General features: G+C 38.3%; 1 protein-coding gene across 1 annotated transcript in view; it reads left to right on the top strand.

The window, feature by feature from the left end:
* The first annotated feature begins 479 nt into the window (after positions 1-479).
* fmn2a (formin 2a) overlaps positions 480-19,477 on the top strand; it is a 30,239-nt gene continuing 11,241 nt past the window's right edge. Inside the window, exons 1-8 of the mRNA XM_043262191.1 lie at positions 480-2,581; positions 4,004-4,182; positions 6,716-6,820; positions 8,931-9,330; positions 9,424-9,856; positions 10,008-10,152; positions 13,152-13,239; positions 18,063-18,124. Coding sequence (XP_043118126.1) covers positions 487-2,581; positions 4,004-4,182; positions 6,716-6,820; positions 8,931-9,330; positions 9,424-9,856; positions 10,008-10,152; positions 13,152-13,239; positions 18,063-18,124 — 3,507 coding nt within the window. The 5' untranslated portion in view covers positions 480-486. The remainder of the gene's footprint in view (positions 2,582-4,003; positions 4,183-6,715; positions 6,821-8,930; positions 9,331-9,423; positions 9,857-10,007; positions 10,153-13,151; positions 13,240-18,062; positions 18,125-19,477) is intronic.

Raw genomic sequence — 19,477 nt, 5'->3', positions numbered from 1 at the left:
TATATATATATATGTGTGTGTGTGTGTGTGTGTGTGTGTGTGTGTGTGTTATTTTGGATGTCAGATTACACGTTTTCAAATATACCAAAAATACCCAAAACAAATCTATAAGAAAGCTTATTTATTCAGCTTTCAGAAGATGTATTAATCTCATTAAAAAAAAAAAAAAAAAAAAAAAAAAAATGATACCCTCATTATTGATTTTGTGATCCAGGGTCACAAATTAAGATATTTATGAAATAAATGAAAAAAGCTTGAGAACTGACATGTTCAAGACCCAAAGAAGTAGTAAGGACATTTTTGGATTATTGTTGCTCTGTGCCTTTTTTACAAGCAGAGAAATTAACGCATGTGGGTCACTGAGACTGAAAATGGAATACAAAAGAAATATGTAATTTAAAAGTAATTCTGCTCCTAATTCTCTTAATTTAGCTCAGCTTTAATTAACTTGTGTCCTCCTCTCAGGTCAGTATAGCAAGAATCAAGATGCAAACCATTCAGACGATAGAGATGCAGTTACCTGTCCTGCGAGAGAGTTTTCACTCCTCTCCCTTCAGAGAGAGAGCGAAAGAACGGAGGAAGAGCAGCCTGACAAATCTCATCAGAAGACAACAGCAACAGTTATTACTCCAGCAACAACAATCAGAATTACATCAGAAGCAACAGCTGTTCTCATCCTCACAGGGCCACACTGCACATGCTCAGTTGGTCCGCTCTTCCAGCAGCCCGTTATGTGACTTGGCAGAGCAAATAGATGAGCAAGAGAAAGTGAAAGAGATTGGGAGGCAGGGGGAGCTGTCTCTCAGACAGTCCTCGGCCACGGCGTCACAGGCTGCATCATCACAGCAGCTGCTGCCGATGGTGAAGAGAGAGAGAGAGGGATTAGAGAGGGAGGGGGAGAAAGTGCAAGGGAGCTCGGAGAGGGAAAGAGGAGAGAAGAGAGAGCAGCACAGAGAACGAGAAAGTCAGTCCAATTACACACGTTCTCAGCATGGCCTGATCGCTAAAGGTGTTCGCCTTCTGAGGAACATGGGAAACCAGGAGGCCAAGCAGAAGAAGTCCACTGTCACATCAGGAGTGGAAGGTGCTGGGAATAGTGCGAGCATCGAGGACCATGACCATGAACATCTCAAGAAGATTAAGAAAAGTAAATTGTCTGGTGACTCGGGCAAGAAGAAATCCAAATCGGAGGGTTCCAAAGGTTCTGTATTTTCCAACATTCGTATCAGAAAGGGCCTCTCCCGGAAAGGGTTGTCCAAAGAGGATGTACTGGACGATGGGATTAGGATTAAGAGCATGGATGCTAACGGCAGCAGTAATGGTGGAATATCGGGTGATGAGCTGGAGGGTCTCACTCCTGACAGTAAGCATCTCACAGCCGAAAGCAGGCAGTCGACCCTGGACACAACAGAAGATGATGCTGAGAGAGAGACTGATGGATCAGGGTCAGATACAGACCTCTGCAGCTACCACTCAGCCACCGAGGCTCAAGATCTGCTGTCGGATATCCAGAGGACTATCAGACAACAGCAGCAAATGGAGGGAGTTGCTGAGGGGCAAAACTGTACTAGACGAATAGGGTCTGAAAGCCAGACTGAGGTCACTCAGGGTCTTACTTTTAGTGGCCTTGCTTGTATGGGCGAACCAGAGAAGACAGAAGCTGTATCTACAGCTGACAGCAATAAACAAGATCTTAAATATAGAGAGGATACAGAAATGGTGATTACAACACCACTAAAGGCAGAATCAGGTGACGAAGTTATTGATGATGCAAATAAAACTGAACGTTTGGCCATTGACTGTTGCATTCAGGATAGCATCACTGACACAAGTAGTGTCCAGGATACCATAGCTGTTTCCAAATCAACCAGTAACTACAGTTTTCAGGATACTACAGCAACATCCACCTCCTATGAGAGTGCAGAGGAGATCCTGGAGAGTTCATCTCTGTCATCTCCACTTGAAGAGTGTCATTTTGGTAGCAATAGCCTCACTCAAAGCCTAGAAATCGGTCTCAATTCAAGAAATCAGACCAACTCTATGTCCAAAATCAGCCGGGTCATTTTCGTCCCACAGAAGAGCATTAGTAGTGTAGAGCTGAACGTAGAGGGTGATGGTCATGTAGAGGAGATAGATAGAGAGTATTTCCACCAACAGAGAAGGAAAAGCAGTGCAGCGTCCATCACACAGTGGTCATCTGAGAACTTTTTAGGCTTGGGGTCACGACCACGTAGAACTTCCAGCACTAACCTCGGAGTTAAACCTTATCCTACAGTACACACTTCATACGTTAAAACAACCACCAGACAGCTTACTTCACCCATAATATCTCCATTGACAACTCCTTCACCAAGCCCTATGTGTCCTCGAAGGGTCGGCTTAGAGTTGGGTTTAGGTCAAGGGTCATACAGAGCAGGAAGCTGGAGAGCACGGAGACAACGGTCCTGTAGCATTGCAGGTCCAGTGGGTTGTCATGAAGAATGGTGTGAAGCCATACATGATCAATCAGAGCTTATTGATCACGGCTTCCAAAACCTCAGATCCAGGCAAATGCCATCCACCTTTCCAGATGTGTTTTCAGGTAAGTCGTTGTGTTTTGATTGATTTTATATCAATGTTCACACTTATAATCAAAGAGACCTGATGTCTAGACCAACAAAAAGATGCTCGAACCTATCTTAGCAACACATACTAGCTGTTGCAGAAGTTCATATTTTTTAAGGAGTGTAATTCCATGTCATGGTTGCCAGGACGTGGTATTATTTTTCCAATTTTTAATCTGGTTCACTACCCTCAAGGTTCAGTGAGCAGTCAAAAAACATAAAATCTGGCTCTGAAAAATGCACACTACACACATACCCACAGAAACACACACAGACACGTGTTAGCTACTGGCTAAGAAAGCTCTGGCTTCTGCCTCATTGAGTCAGAATGCCACAGGAAGTCACTCAAACACACACTCATACAAACGGACACACTGTTTTTAAGTGCTGATGCACAGTGACTGCTCCTGACAATGAAGGTTACAGCAAAACAATTCAGATACAAAAGAATAGAAAAAGATTTTTTAAAAAAGCAGATTTGGAGACTATTGGAGTCCTGCCTTGATATGAAGCTATAGCATCCGTATCTAAATGTGTTTACAAAGTCTTGGGGACACTGAAGTATAAAATGTTTATTCAACCAAAGCTTAAATGTCTTGGAAGGCACATTTGTGCTCCGAATATCAAGCTAAAAGAATAGTACATAATAATAGTACATGCATATTAAATGCACTAAAAAGTGTTGTGTATTACAAACAATTTAAACTCACTCCTAGACATATAATTTGCATCATGTTATGTGAATCCTTTTTAGATAGTGTATGCATTTACTTGATGCTTCAAATAAAACTGTTAAGTTGTAAGTTAAAAAAAAATCTAATTCAACAAGTTATTCCTGCAAGCATTAGCATGCTGCTAACTTTATAGGTCAAATAAATCAGAGACAGTTGAGAGCTGAGCAAGCATAAATCTATTTATTAGTAATTTTACATCCAAATTCAGACAGCACATGATGGAGCAATAAGAAAATTAGAGTCATGTTTTGTAGAAAGAGGGTTTTTTTTCTTATCGATGCTACACAGAAATCAGCCTATTTACCAGACTATGATGGAAGACTCAGGATGAGCTATTGAGTTTGTGTCCAGCTGATAAATGAGGGAAAGGAAGTTGAAGAATATGTTCATGCTTGTGGTGGAGAAATAATTCTTTCAGAAATGTGCAGCAGCTGACCAAATGAAAATGCTCTACTTGTTTCAGATGTGAAATGAATTACGAAGATAAAAGCTTCAAAATTTCCACTGTATGCATTTTCTGTTTCAAAGCATTACAGACACTCAGTCAGAGTCTGAGACAAAACAAAATACATAAAAGGATTTAGTGACAAGTACATATACTGCAGCAGTCATATACAACTGCAGTATTTTCACTTTCTCTATTGTTCTGATTTCACTCTCTTATAGGTCTCTCTCTGTTCGAGAGGTGTCTTGTACAGTGGAAATGTTCTGAAGATGACAGTGCTTTACAGGATGTTGAGAGATTCTGTTCCCATATTCTGGCTTTGGGGATTCTACAGCCTTTCAGTGACTGCATCAAGGAACCACCCTCAGGAAGTGATGTTACAGATAAGCCCATTTTTAATGTATGACCATCAGATTTTTGTCTCTTTCCTATTTTATCATGCACAAAATCTTTTTATTATTATTATTATAATTATAATTATTATTATTATTATTAAAGCATCTGAGAAATGTATTTTTGACATTAAATTATCTTGTATAGTTCAACATCTTCAACATCAAAAACAAAAGAAGATATTTTGAAGAATCCTGGTAACCAAACAGTTGCTGGTAGACATTGACTTCCATGATTTTTTTTTGTCGTACTTTGGAAGTCAGTGGCTACCAGAAATTGTTTGGTTTACCTTTAAGATTCCAGAACACTTGCTAAAGTTTGTATGAGATGACATCAGTCACGAGATCACTTTCTATTATGAAACATAGACATAAACATTGAAATGCAGGTGTACAAGATATCTTTTCAGATAAATGTTTTTCTAAATATTGAATTACTTTAGGATTTAAAAAAGAAATTAGTCTGTGTGATTGAACATCATTTAAATTAATATAATTCTCTATCAGACACATACACACTTGTTATAATGCAAAAAACTTGAAACCATACATCATCAGCATAGATTTTGTCTTTTAGCTCTGTACTAAATTGCATGAGGAAGAAACAGAAAAGCTGTTGATGAGTGTTTCTAAAAACGTGCCAGATTTCACACATTTTATATCACTTCGTTGAACGACCCGCAGAGTCGACTCTGCCTGAGCAGATGTGAGATCAGCTTAGCAGCAGGGTAACTTTATGCTGTAGTCGAAGACAGAGGAAGTGATGCACATTATGTATTTATTATCTCATGCATGAGAAAAAAGTGAAATTTGGATTATTCTGCTACAACCCACAAGGCGTGTTGTAATGCAGTATGTTATGAGTGATACGCTAAAACATGCAACAATGTTTTCGTGTTTTTGTGCTCAGCCCGATGACCTGATTTGAAAGGACTCTTTTTCTTTTGCTTCAACAGCCAAAGCAGATTTGTGTCTGCACAGATAAACATTTAACACTGCTTCTGCGACTTGCCCTTCCCCCTTTTTACGTCATCACACACATACACACTTAACCTGCTTTAGCAGTGTGCACACACATAATCATGTTGTGCGAGTGTACAGTATATTTATAGACCAAGTACAGCACACTTTCACAAACACGTGTAAATATGTGCATCCGGTGCTTGTGCATGCTTAAATGGACACATCTGCACACATAAGCCATCTGACTGGATTACGTAAGATGGGTCACATGCCCTCTGGTGCTGCTCCATCTTAGTATTCATCTCTGTGTGGCAAATATCAAATTCATTATCCGTTTCTATCCAGATATCTATCTTTCTATTCCTGTATGTTTTCTATATTTTACTGTCACCTATTTACAGTACACTAAATTGGAATCATATAATTGTCATTAAAAGGATAATTCACCCAAAATCTGAGAGCTTTCTTGACTGAAATGCAACTGATATATTAAAGACACAGAAAGGTAGCGAGGACATCAATAAAATAGTCCATGGGTCAACCGTGTCAGTTTTGTTGCTTTCTATGCAGGGTCAGAAAGCTCTCAGATTTCATCCAAAATATTTTAACATGTGATTTTAAGATCAACAGTGGTCCTGTGGGTTTGGAACAAAATGAGGGCAAGTAATGACAGAATTAAACTATCCCTTTAAGCATCAGTCACAATGAAGAATTTAAATACATTTGTTACAGCGGTTTTATTCCTTCATCCAATCAGCAGTCTTTGCTCGTGTACTTTATTCCAAGTCTTCTGAAATCAAATGATAGCTTTGTGTTAAGAAGAGACTGCATTTAAATCTTGCTATTACCATTCAGTTTCATTATATGGTAAAGAGCAGCTTGGGCATTCAAACAGGTTTCTAAAGACAGAGTAAATGATGACAGAATCTTCATTTCTGGGTGAACAAACACTGCTGCTCAGTGACTGAAATAACAGTAACCCTGTTGTGCTGGTAGACGGCAGAACATGACTTAATACTGTGATTTCACTAGCAGTGATTTCAAGAGGACAGCATAATGGCAGCATTATTGTCCCTATTCACTATCATATATTTATTGACAAATATATCACTCTGATCACAACTTTATAATAATGTATTACCAAGGAAAACATGTACTGTGTTATAGTGATATCTGTTATATCCAGCTTGTAAGGTTTACCTTTAAATGTTGTACAGTCATACACTGCAGCTCTGCAGCAGGTTCCCTGCATGCTTACGCAAACCCCCAGTGATGTGAATGGACAGCCTCTGGAACAGCCTTTCAATTTGTATGTGTGAACATGCTGGCAGTGTCAGCAAGACAAATGCCATGTATTCTTTCTGCTCTGGATAGTGGTGATGCTGTTCTTTCAGTCTGCCAGCAGAGGTCGCCCTTCACACAGCCCTGCCACAGAATTCTCATTTTTTCTTGCTGTCTAATCAGAAAAGCATCCTCAGGAACAGAAGGCTAATTTTAGATTCTTGTTTGCAGTTTGAAACATTTCTTGCCATAATCAGCTGCTTTAATTTCAGCTTTCTGTATCTTTCACATATACAGAAGGAGCAGCTGTATACCTGGGCTCCACTGGGACAGAATGAGATCAGAACACCTGGGAGGCTCCAAACAATGTGGCCTCCGAGTCCGTCCCCCACTGCTGCACAGGTGCGAGTATATGCACGAATATGGTTTTATATACCCAAACAATGAACCGATCTACCATTATTGACATTATAATGATATTTGATGTGTATCATGATACTGATCATTTGAAATATATTGCCATATGTATGGTTTTAAAGAATGACACCATGTCAGTTAATATCTTCCTACATAATAAACATCTGGTAGTTTATGTAAATACCATTGTATGTGAATTTCAGCACTATGGTTTATCTCAAAGTACCATAATACTCAAAGTACCATATAACACCCTAGTACCTTTTATATGAGTAATTAAAACTTTCTATGCTAGTACCATGATTTAGGCATTTTGATGGAATTATTTTATTGTGTTTTTGGAAACGTTATATAATAAAATGATGTTATTTTGTATTTTGCATTAACATGTCAAATTTATAATGTATGAATATGGTAATCATTCAGTAAATATCAATATACCTTGGTCTGATCCTATACCATAACTGTGCTATGGTACCACCACAGTACCTTTTTAAGGGTAATTCCGAATATATGATACCATGGTTTTTTTTTTTAACATGGTGACATGTTAATAATACAATGTTTTTTTGACGTGTAATATGGTAAAATCGTGTTATTATTTGAAGTTCTTTGCAGCACAATGTGGAAACCATTGTGTGTGAATATAGTTATGATTCAGTACCATATTAAATACCTTGGTATTACCATCTCATTTCATTGCTGTACCCGTGTACATATTTGTTAAAGCTGTGCGTAATCAAACATACATAAGCTTTTCTATATCGTTCATGAATGTGTATGTTTGTAAGTGTAAATACTTTGCTAGTATTTCATTCTCCATCAGGTTCAACACACTTACATTGCTAAGAAAGTATTTTAGCACCTCGCAAGCCATATATCTCTTTAGCGTTGCTATGAGATCCTCTGTAAACAGCATACTAACAGCATTTAACCTGATCTAAACATCTGTCCAGCAGGCGCAATGCCTGCCATTGCGTTTTAAGATCCACCGTGTTTGAATTCTGAAATGATAAATGGCCGCTTGCATTCCAATGTTCAAAGCACACACGCAACACCTTATGTTACAGCTTATTCCTTATGTTCCTGGTAGGAATATACTTGAATGTGATTTGGAATGCAGACTTCTTCGCAATTGGAAATTTACTGCCCTCTCGTTCTTGTGTTGACATTTTTGCAGAACATGTCTTTTTTTTTTTGATACTTGTAATTCATAACATATATTAAAGCCTTGTACAAATGTGACCATATCAAATCACATGAAGGAACTTCTCTGGCTACTGATGACTCTAGAATTCCTGAGGCCTGGAAGTTTGGAGCCAAATTTTCCAAGCCTCCCTGGCTGTGGAAGAGGGTTTTGTGAATGAAAGCGTCCCCCTAAACCCATGTCAGTCTGACAGGGCCCATCATGTAACCAGACTCCATGTGTGTGATATGTTCTCCGTTCCCCCCGACCCTTCACACAGACCCACACAAGCTCTTTGAAGCCGTTTGAAGCTGTGTAATAGAAAGGCACAAACCCTTCCCTTTTCATTCCCAGAGACTCTGCGGCTCGCCTTTTAGGAGTCCTCAGAGACAACTTCTGGAGTCTAGACTTGTTGGACTTCCTTGACCCTCGTTGCCAGATTGTATGTGTGCGTGACGAAGTTCGTCTCTGTATGTTGTGTGTGTGTGTGTGTTTTATCACCATGTTTGTGTGTTCGCCAAGTGCATCCCTTGTGTGTTGTGTGCTGATTTTTACACCCTGGCTGTGGTGGTTCATTCATTTCCCTGGGTTCGCTCTCTTCCCTTTATCCCGGAAGCACCGCTACGTTTTCCCGATCAGCCAAAGTGCTTTTATTGACTTGTGGGACGCCACATGCGTGCCTGGTCTGTGTTATTAAGAAACACGGCCCCTTACTCACAAACACACACTCACTCATACCATTCCTCAGAAAACTGGGTCTCGAAGGGGAAACTAACATCCGCTAAAACAAGGCACTAACTCATGCTAGTACGATTGCATGTGACAGGAGGTGTCTGTGTTTTTCATTCCATGCTGCTGTTTCTTTTTAAAGATGTGAAGTCTCTCTTTTCTGTGTCCCGCTCTCCACAGGATAGATCCACGGGGCAATCTGGAACCGTTCCGGAAGGAACTTCCGTTTCCATTCAGGAGCTAGAGCGAACAATTGAAGAATTACTTGTGAAAATATCAGATATGGAAAAAGACAATAATGTTTTGGATGGCACAAAGCTTGGAACAAGGGATCGAGAAGTGGGTGGTTTAAATCAAACCATTAAACAGACTAAAGGAAATGAACAGCGAGTTCATTCAGCCATTCAGACCTCACCTGTGGAGGAAGCCTTTAAATTTCTAGTGCCTTTTTCAGACCACTCACATGCTCCCAAATTAAACGACACCGCCACTTCACCAGTAGGATTGCCCAATGCCTGTAGCTGCCAAAGAACACTGGAAATCCCTCCCCCTGAACCACCACTACTTCCCGTTGTTTCAGGTTTACCAACACCTTCAAAACAAAATGCATCAATACCTCCACCTCTTCTGCCTCCACTCTCAGATTTGACTCAGCTCCATCTGTCTTTTCCAGGTATGCCTCCACCGCCACCTCCACCTCCACTTTCATGTATGGCTCTGCCTCCTCCACCACCTCCGCTCCCAGGCATGGTTCCACCGCTTGCACCTGTGGGCGCGGCTCCACCTCCTCCTCCTCCACTCCCAGGCATGGTTCCACCCCCTCCACCTCCACTCCCAGGCACGGCCCCACCCCTTCCTCCTCCTCCACTCCCAGGCACGGCCCCACCCTTTCCTCCTCCTCCTCCTCCACCTCCGGGCTGTGGACCCCCACCACCCCCTCCTCCACCTGGTTTTGGGCCACCACCACCCTTCGGTCCCCCTCCACCCTTCGTGGGGCTGATGCCATGTAGCATGACTCAGGAGTCTGTCCCCCTGAAGGCTGTCATCGAGCCTCCTCGGCCCATGAAACCACTCTACTGGACACGGATTCAGCTACAGGCCAAAAAGTAATCACATGCCTCGTTGATTGAATGCTGCATGTTTTTGCAATGCGTATACTGAATGCTTTCGTTTCACCTTATTTCAATTCAGCCAAGGCTTGATTATGATCTCACATGCGATAAGGCAAACTGATATTTTTATTTCCCTCGCTCATAGGGATGCCAAAAGTGCCCTGGTGTGGGAAAAGGTTCAAGAGCCATCAGTAGACTTTGACGAATTTGTGGAGCTGTTTGCCAAAAGTGCAGTCAAGGAAAAGAAGAAACCCATCTCAGATACCATAACAAAATCAAAGGCCAAACAGGTAAGAGGACTTTACTATACAAAAAACACTGGGTACAGGAAATTTTTGGATGTCCCAATAAGTAATGGAACTTAGTTACCCCCCTCGTCTCAGCTCCCCAGACGACATTCCTTGTTGTCTTTCCTTGAAGACAGCTTTGCCCAGGCCCCCACCTCATCACACACAAAACCATTAACACTGATTTCACACGCACAGCTTGTGAATCAGAGCCTTACAGACATTCAGTAAATGTTATAAGCTTTACTTAATGTTCCCTCAACCAAAGTGTGACTATGAGACTCTTTGATAAGACTGTTTACCATCAGAAACAACCCAGGCATCTACCACATCTGAAGCTAATCTCGCTCTCTCTCTTCCTCTCTGGTAGTGGTGTGAAAATTAGTCACTGGTGAGAGTTTTGTGGTTCTTTCGTCTGGAGTCAAGCAGATTTCTGATAACAACCCACAGCTACACAACAAGCACATTACAAACTGCATTACACAAACTAATTTAATTGTTCTGCAGCTCTGTTCTTCAACTATGAATTATGTATGGATATTTTTAATAATCTAGAAGATCATTAAATCTTTTCTTTAGTATTAAATACTTGTTTTTCAGCAAGGAAGTATTAAATTGATCAAAAAGGTATAAATAATTTTCAAATGAATGCTGTTTTTTTTTACTTTCTATTCATTAAAAAATTCTGAAAAGAAATTATTGCAGTTTCCGCAAAAAAATATTAAGAAGCACGACTTTTATTAACATTATTGATAATAAGAAAGTTTACTGTGAAACAAATCAGCATGTTAGAATGATTTCTGATGGAACATGTGACATTGAAAACTGAAGTGATGGCTACGGAAAATTCACAGGAATAAATTACATTTTCAAATATGGAAAAATATAAAGGTCATTTACAGTGGAATATTATTTCATAATATCAGTGTTTTACTTTCATTTCTATCCAATAAATGCAGCCTTAGTGAACATAAAAGTCGTTTAGACTCCACACATCTATATATGATATATACAGTATATATATATATATATATATATATATATATATATATATATATATATATATATATATATATATATATATATATATATATATATATGTGTGTGTGTACTATTATAATACCATTAGGATATTTACCAATATAGAGTTGCCAATAGAAACTTCTGTGGGGAAAAAGGTTTTAATATGAACACGTTTTGAGAATACACAGTGGTATTGTCTACAAATAGGATAAATAACAAACTGGATGTTTTAACTTGTAAATATTGAGAAATTCTGAGACTTTTGAAAGTTTTCTGTTTGCTCTCTCTCTCTCTCTCTCTCTCTCTCTCTCTCTCTCTCTCTCTCTCTCTCTCTCTCTCTCTCTCTTTCTCTCTGTGGTCTGTAAGATCTGAGGAATGGGAGGGGGGGTCTGTATTGAGTTAAAACCCACAACCCTCAAACCACCAGCCAACCCAGCGACTCCAGTCAGCCTAGTGTGGTCATGCCACACTTTATATGTGCGTGTGTAAGAGAAAGAGTGTGTGTATATGCATTAGATAATCTCTTCAACATTATTTAAAGAACAGTTGCTTTAGTCTTACAGTTTACACAGATCAGTCAAAATTAAAGTACTAATATAATCAAATGCCCTTATAATTCATGTGCATTAGATGTATAAATTAAAAACAACTGCCCGAAGCTCCATTTGAGCCCACATAATCATGTTAATTTTATGAATCATATTCATTTTATGGCCCATTGCTCTGGCAGTAGTTATCTGGTCCTTTAGCTGGTAGTTACTGTACGACCGCCGAACCGCCATCCTCCCTCATACAGCGACATCCACGCTTCCCACCGAAACGGTGCTAAAGTATGGAATCAATTCTCATTGGTCGGTAAACGTCTGGTTTGAGATCCAGCTCATCACGAGCATTAGTGTGTTTCCCACATCATTAACGTAGCACAGCACTCTGCAGTCGCGCTGTGTTTAGTGGTCATGAGCCCTGTGGAGATAATGAGAGCCAGCGGCTTTCTGATGATCACACTGGGCCGCCATCACGCTTTCAAGTGTGGCCTGTACTAGAAGGTTTTCATGACTTCAAATTCTTTCCAACAATCAGAATTAGCATGTTGTTAACAGGCAGTCGTGAAAGAAGATATGTTTTCGATGGCACTCAATGTATATGTTTTAATAGACAGAAAATGCTAACCTACAGGAGAACTAGTAAAGGCACACGGTTTCAAAAACACTGTGCAGCGCACTACAAAAAAACATTCTTACTCAAATATCACAACCTTTAAACATTCATAAATCAAGATATATTTATGCAAGTAGTAAAATAACTTCAGGTATTAAATCTTCATTTCATTTCTAAAAAAAGATTATTTTTCTCAACCTACTGACAAATGTTCTTATTTAAAAGCAGAAAACTTAAGCAAGACTTCTTATCTTGTATATTGATTTCTTTATATTTTTTTTATACAAAATAGACAAAGCTAAAAAGAAAAAAAATATTTTTTGCAGTATGAAAAGACTATGTGAGGTATCCCATGCATCCACACACAACTTATTTGGAAATGCCTGATTTGAAGGGGCTGTCTGAAAGTGTCAAAATCTATTTCGGTTTAATATGACTAGACAGGTCTGTCATTTGCATAATTACTGTGGTGTTCCTTGGCAGAGCCAGAAACTGGAGAAAGTAAAGTTTTTTTTGATATATGTGGATGCTATGCATGAAAGAATGAGACAAAGTCCTCTCCATATTACCATATGAGGAAACAGTCATAAATACTCATACTTTGGCTTTGTTTTTGACTTCCTTATTAGGCCAAAGTACCTCTGCATGCTATTAAATTTATGAGAGCAGCCAGATGAAATACTGTGTTTATGTATTTTTGTCACCAGCAATAATATTCAGGGTAAACTGCGTTTAAATAACTGTGGAACCTTTTTATAGTATAAAGTAGCTGATGTTTTATAACGGTAACAAAATATACCTTCTTTCTCTGTCTCTCTCAGGTTGTCAAGCTGCTGAGTAACAAACGTTCTCAAGCGGTGGGGATTCTGATGTCCAGTCTTCATTTAGATATGAAAGATATTCAGAATGGTGAGGTTATTTATTCAATTATTATTATTGTTTATAAGGGTCTTGATAGCGTGTGTACTTATGACACCAGCTACTCCTCTAAGAGATTCTGCTCAGCCTCCTGTCAGCATGTGACTTCTCTAAGGAGGGAAACATGATGTCACAGCCAATTAAGAGTCATTGTTCGGTGCTGTTTATACAGTTACTGATTGTGTTTGAAAGCTGGAGGGAGAGGGGTTGGTTGCATTTCAGGGTTCAAGAATAGGTTGATACTGTAGATCTTAATGGATGTGATGATTAGAGCAGCATCATCTTCCTGGTTGTGTTCTATTATTTTCCTGTAGTTTTACTCTGCTTTTGCATATATCCTCATTGTCCTGTTTCTCTGCTGAAGATATTTCCTCATCTGTCTCTGGAGTCTTTTTCGCTCTAATTTGTCTCTTTCTATCCCTCTTATTGCTGTCATCACTCTACCTGCTCAGTCATCCCCTTGAATTGAGTATAAAGGAAATAATGCAGTTTCTTCTCATCAAAGGTTTGGGAATGTAAGATCTGTCTCTCAGCACCCAGAGCTATCCAGAACTCTTGATTGTGCATTTTGTGAGTTACAGAGGAGTTGTTGTAATAGAATAGGTAGGGAAAAGCCCAAACACTGTGACGGGTTTATTATTTTCGCATATATATTTTTAGATTTTCTACACACATTTTATGTCCCTTTCTCCTACAGATATCTCAAATGACCTGTGTGTTTCCTGAGTCAAATCAAACTTGCTTGTAAAAAGCAAAGAGAGTAAATTATGATAGTCATTCTGATTCATTGAAACACACTGATTTGTTAAGGAATTAAACTAGTCTTTATGAGTCACTGAGTCTTCAAAAGATTTATTTTGATTCGCTTTGCTGTTCAATTAGATTTCAGTGCAAACTTAGAACCAAAAAAAGATTACTTTTCAGTACTATCTAAAATTTATAATTTCTCAATATATTTTAGCAGTGTTTATTTTTAATCATTCATTAGAACAAGAGAAAGAGTGAAGTGAAGACCTCTCCATATATTATTATATTATATTATATTATATTATGATAATTTAACTTTTAAGTTAAGTTTAAGTGAATCCCTTTATTAGTGAGTCACCGAATCGTATGATGCACTGATTTGTGATTCATTTGTTCATTCAGATAAACCACTGCCATGTTGTTTGATTCAGAACCAAAAGATATTATTTTTTGTAATAGGGTGAATAAATAGGGTATTCTTCAACATTGTATTTTTATCATTGTGTGCTTTTTAGCCATTCATTGGTTAACAGGCGGCAGACAAGCTGTATTCTGTTTTCTTTCAGTAACATTTTTTTTTTCATGCATAATTTCCCTCCAGTCTAATCCACTGTAACAACAATCCTTTGTTAAATTCTATTTTTCTTTCTTCATTTTAATGAATCAGCAAAGCTGGATGCAGTTTTGAAAACCACATCACATTATGTGAACGGATACCTAATATTACACACACGCACACATGCACACACATCCTCAGTTAGTCTTTAAACTGCCGGCATTTGAAGAAATTTTTACTGGCTCTTTGAGAATTTATGGGCACAGTCCCCATCTATTATGCAGCTCAGTACCCACAATTCAGCACTGGTCGAGTCTCATTGGGTCTCGCTGCAATTCCACCCATTGCAGAGGCCAGTATGTTTGGCCAGAGTTAACCACCAAATAGAAACAAACAGTTGCTCTGACAGAGTTATTTACCCAGAATCAATACATTCCTCAACATCACGCTTCACCACACTGACCTGGATCAGGCCCTTTGAGGAACTAGGAAAGAATTTCGTGAATTGGTTTAATTGCAGAGTTTAAAGGTTCATGCAAAGTTATGAGCCATTTATTACAGTCGGTAGAGAAGATGTTGTCTCTCTTTTCTTTCATTATTCAATTATCAGCCATCAAACAACATTAAAAACACTCTTCTCAGGATTATTAAGGAAACTAAACCTAATCTAGTGCAACTCCTCGGTGGATTCTCTCTGAATCGCTCCCTTTGTGTCAACTTTCTTGTTTCCCTCAGCTGGTTTTCATAAGATCTCATGTTTGAGCCTGAAAAACACTCCTGCGTGATTGACTAGAGCACAGGCAGCTCTTGCACAAACACACTTGGTGACAGGCCTTTGATTTCTACCCATAACAGTCTCAAAGTTTCACAAGTGAGTTCAGAGTTTGTGCATGTGTGAGACTGAATTCATCGGCGTGTGACGCCAACCCCCTCTGGACGATTTGTTTGTTATGTTTCTTCAGTGACTCACAATCGGTTGTTCTGCAGCACCGTCTGTTTGGGTCTTCTGAACTGTCACAGGACATTGTTTTGTGGAAACATTCTGAATCATGGCAGCCATCACAAAGAACGCAACCAGAAAACATATGTGCACAATCATGTTCTAATATAAAATCCTTCCTTCTCTTCTCTTTGTTAGCCAAACATTGTGCCGTCTTATACTTAGCAGTGTTTAGAGAGAGAAGGTGGTGTGTGTCCGTACAGCTGAGGAATTGCAAACATGGTAGCATTCGTTGTGTATTTTCCTTTGTCTGGTTGTGTACGTTTGGAAGATAGTAATTATGGAAGCTTGGCACGAACTGAACTTTATAAACCTGCTAGGAACTATGGCACTGCTGGAAAAAAAAAATGTTTAGCCTATGAAATATGTAACAAGAGCAGTTAAAATAATGTAGTGCAGTTCAAACCTGATCCATAAGCTAGCATTGTTCACTTAACCCGAGGTTGCTTCAGGGGGATTCCTCCTGTAATAGGTGTTATTTGGATAAAAGCGTCATCTAAATGATGAGCTATATAACAGTAAGAGTGAGTGAATTTCAGGTGATTATAGTCATTGGGCTGTAAAATGTATAATTGCGTTTATTGTTTCAGAAATGTGAGAATTTTTACACAGACACTCCTACTATAATTTCCACTGAGCCTTTCTGTTTATAACAAAACAATAGTTCGCTGAAATGCCATAGATAGTATTATAATTATTATTATTGTTCATATGCAGTGCATATCATATGATATGATATATGATGTATGATGATATATGATATGAAATCATGACATGATATCATATGATATGAAAACTTTTTAATGCTAAACACATTTTTTTAATTTAAATGTGCGTTTTAATGATAATAAAAATGAAAATCTAAAATAATAATAATTAATATGGACAAACGAATGCTTAACACATATTTCTAACATTTTTTTATAATAATAATAATAATAATATTATTATTATTATTATTGTTGTTGTTAAAAGTTTTGTATTATTGATGAACAAATCCTAAGCAGACCTAAACAGACTTTAGCCAATCAAAAAAAAAAAAAAAAAAATCTAAATACACATTAACATATGTAATTCTTTGGTATCTCTGATGCAGAGACCATAACTCACCATACAATATGAGAATTTTGTTGTGCTGATTTGTTTTTTCTCTACAAACTTTTGAAGCTTTTTAAAACAGTGTCTTTCTCAGATTAAAGCAAGCCCACCACACAAACTGCATCAGAGCACATCCCTGGACATCCAGAGACAAATTGATTGTTTGGAGACTGTGTTGTGGGGGTGTGGGGATTACACTGTTGTTGTTTGTGTATGTGGTGATTGGGGTGCAGATCTGGTGGGATGCTGTTGTCAGGTTGATGACAGGTTAAATTACCCAGTCATAGATCGTGTGTACTTTTTTCACTCTCTTTCTAGTTTTCTCTCTACCTCTGTCTGTGTTTCTTCTCCCTATCTCTTTTAAGGCTGTCGATGCTCTCTTTGATATCTTTCTTCCGTAACAGGAGTAATGCTTTGCTGTCTGTCTCTATTTTCTGTGTCTGTGCATTGGCCAGATATGGATGTTTTTGTTATTCTTTCTTGTGTGGTTTCTGGAACGCGCCAATGATCAATTTCTCAATTCCCCAAATGACTAAACACACAAAAGTTATCCCATAATAGCTCTATTTAGCACAGAAAAAGTGTTTGGTCTAGCCAGCTCAATAACAGGCCTGCAAGAGATTCAAATGCTTTTATTATGTAAAAACAGCTTTGGAAAATAAATGTTTGGTGCTGAGTAAACATGTTTTGATAAATTATGCCCAAGCCCAAGGTTAAAGACTTTTTACTTTTTGAATAGTTAGTTTTTGTTGCTCTGTATGTTACTACGTAATCGTTTAAGTTTCTCACTAAGGCTGTGTTTTTTTAATCAATACAGTAAAATGACTTTTTGAATTCATTTGAAATGAATTTTAAATAACTGCTTTCAGTTTTTTGTTTTTCTCTATTTTCTCTATGTTTCTAACTTATTTCTGTGATGCATGAATTTTTACTTTAGTCCTAAGTGTCTTTCAAAAATCTTTCTAATTATGCTGATTTGGGTCTCAAGAAACATATGAAACTTATTAGCAATGTTGAAAAGAGTTCTGCTGCTTAATATTTTTATGGAAACAATGACAGCATTTTTTTCAGTATTCTTTACAGAAAATTCAAAAGATTTGTGATAGACTGTCTTTACTGTCACTTTTCATAAATGTAATTTATCATGCAATATATAGTATTTAAAGTTGTTTAGTTTACGGACACATTATATTGTTTTGATTATGAATGAGTCTTCATTTTGTGTTTTTGGAAACATCAGATTTGACATTTTAATTGGAAAATAATGACAAATTCTCATACAGTTTACAAGTGGTATAGTTTTTCCCAGCAGCTTCAGTTAAAATATTTGCCTGAGAAATCATATGAACAGATCTTGAGTACTGATTGGTCGATCAGTGATGGATTTTTCTTCTCTCTTTCTCTGTCTGACAGCCATCTTGAACATGGACTGCACCGTGGTGGACCTGGAGACGCTCCAGGCGCTGTATGAAAACGTAAGTCCGAAACATGACAAGGCGTGACAGTCCAGATAAGCAAATGTGATGAATCCCGACGTTTCTTATGAAGTATGAATTCCATAAGTGATCATTTATCATATCATTAAACTCTTAAACATCTCAGAACTGGACAGGATATACCCTAAGATCTTGGAGCTTTGCCTTGACGCGGTCCGCTCCAAAAAAGAGCCACGGAAATGTGTGTTAAATACCAAAACAAACATGCAGGCCACAAACACCGCTGGAATGAGTAAGGTTTACCATGGAGCCGGGGTGCGTGTCACTGTCTGAGGGAAAGAGAGAGAGGAACAAGACAGACGTGCAGACATGGAACTGACGACAGACAAGAAGACAAATGAAGAGGATGAGGTTTTCCCTCTTAAAGAATGAAAATCGGACAGTTCAAAAACTGAAAAAAGAGCTTTGAGATTTGTAGCTTATGTAACTTATTGGCAGTTACAGGCTACGTCAGTTTGACGTGGCAACATTAATCAAACCTCTTTCTTGGAAGATCTTTGATTCATTTTTAGATGACTGGCTGCTATTTTCTTTCATTCTTTAAGTGTGTGTGTGCTGATGAGTTTGCGCACTATGATCGCCATGTGCATTGCAGCAACAGTCATAAATCTTGCTGTCAGCACTAGAGCTCCTTTACATGTTTTCTCTGTGCGAGTGTGTGCCGCACGTCATTATGATGAGATAAAGACGAGGCTTCATCTTAAGACCTGCAAGATGCCAGAACACTCCTCACACATTTCTAATAATGATTTAAGACACTTCATATGTTAGCACTTTTCTTGTGATTTTGCTCCACGTATCATTTTGAGAATATTTTATAATAGCTTTAATATTTATATATAGTTGTTCATGACACTGATGTTTTTTTTTATTTTATTAATAATAACTATATGAACAAATATTTTGATAAACCTATGAATTGATTTATTGTTTAGTGGGAAACTGCTTAAAAACATTGTTAACCTGTGTGTGTGTCACATCTGTAAAGAGAGAAAAGTAGCACGAATCTAAAGGTTTATCGCAACAAAGGACAAAAACTGATCGTTTAGATCTCCAGTAATCATGGGGTGTACAAACAAACTATTTTTCCCCAACCGCTATCCGAACCACGTATATTGATTTGCACAGAGCCGAATCACAACCAAAGCAATGTTCTTCCGCAAGATGCATGCAGTTTCATTTTTCAACCACTAGAGGGCCAAAAGTCCCATTCTGGAGTGTTAACAACTAATAAAGAGACATGAAGGTGTGGTGTGTGTGTGTGTGTGTGTGTTTGTGTGGGATTATGTGTAGTAACGTTCTGCTGAAAACTATCTTTTCTTCCATCCCTCT

This window comes from Puntigrus tetrazona, chromosome 17 (genome assembly GCF_018831695.1).
Source record: "Puntigrus tetrazona isolate hp1 chromosome 17, ASM1883169v1, whole genome shotgun sequence".
Lineage (NCBI taxonomy): Eukaryota > Metazoa > Chordata > Actinopteri > Cypriniformes > Cyprinidae > Puntigrus > Puntigrus tetrazona.
Note: the sequence above shows the minus strand (reverse complement) of the source record. Positions and strands in the feature narration are given on the sequence as shown.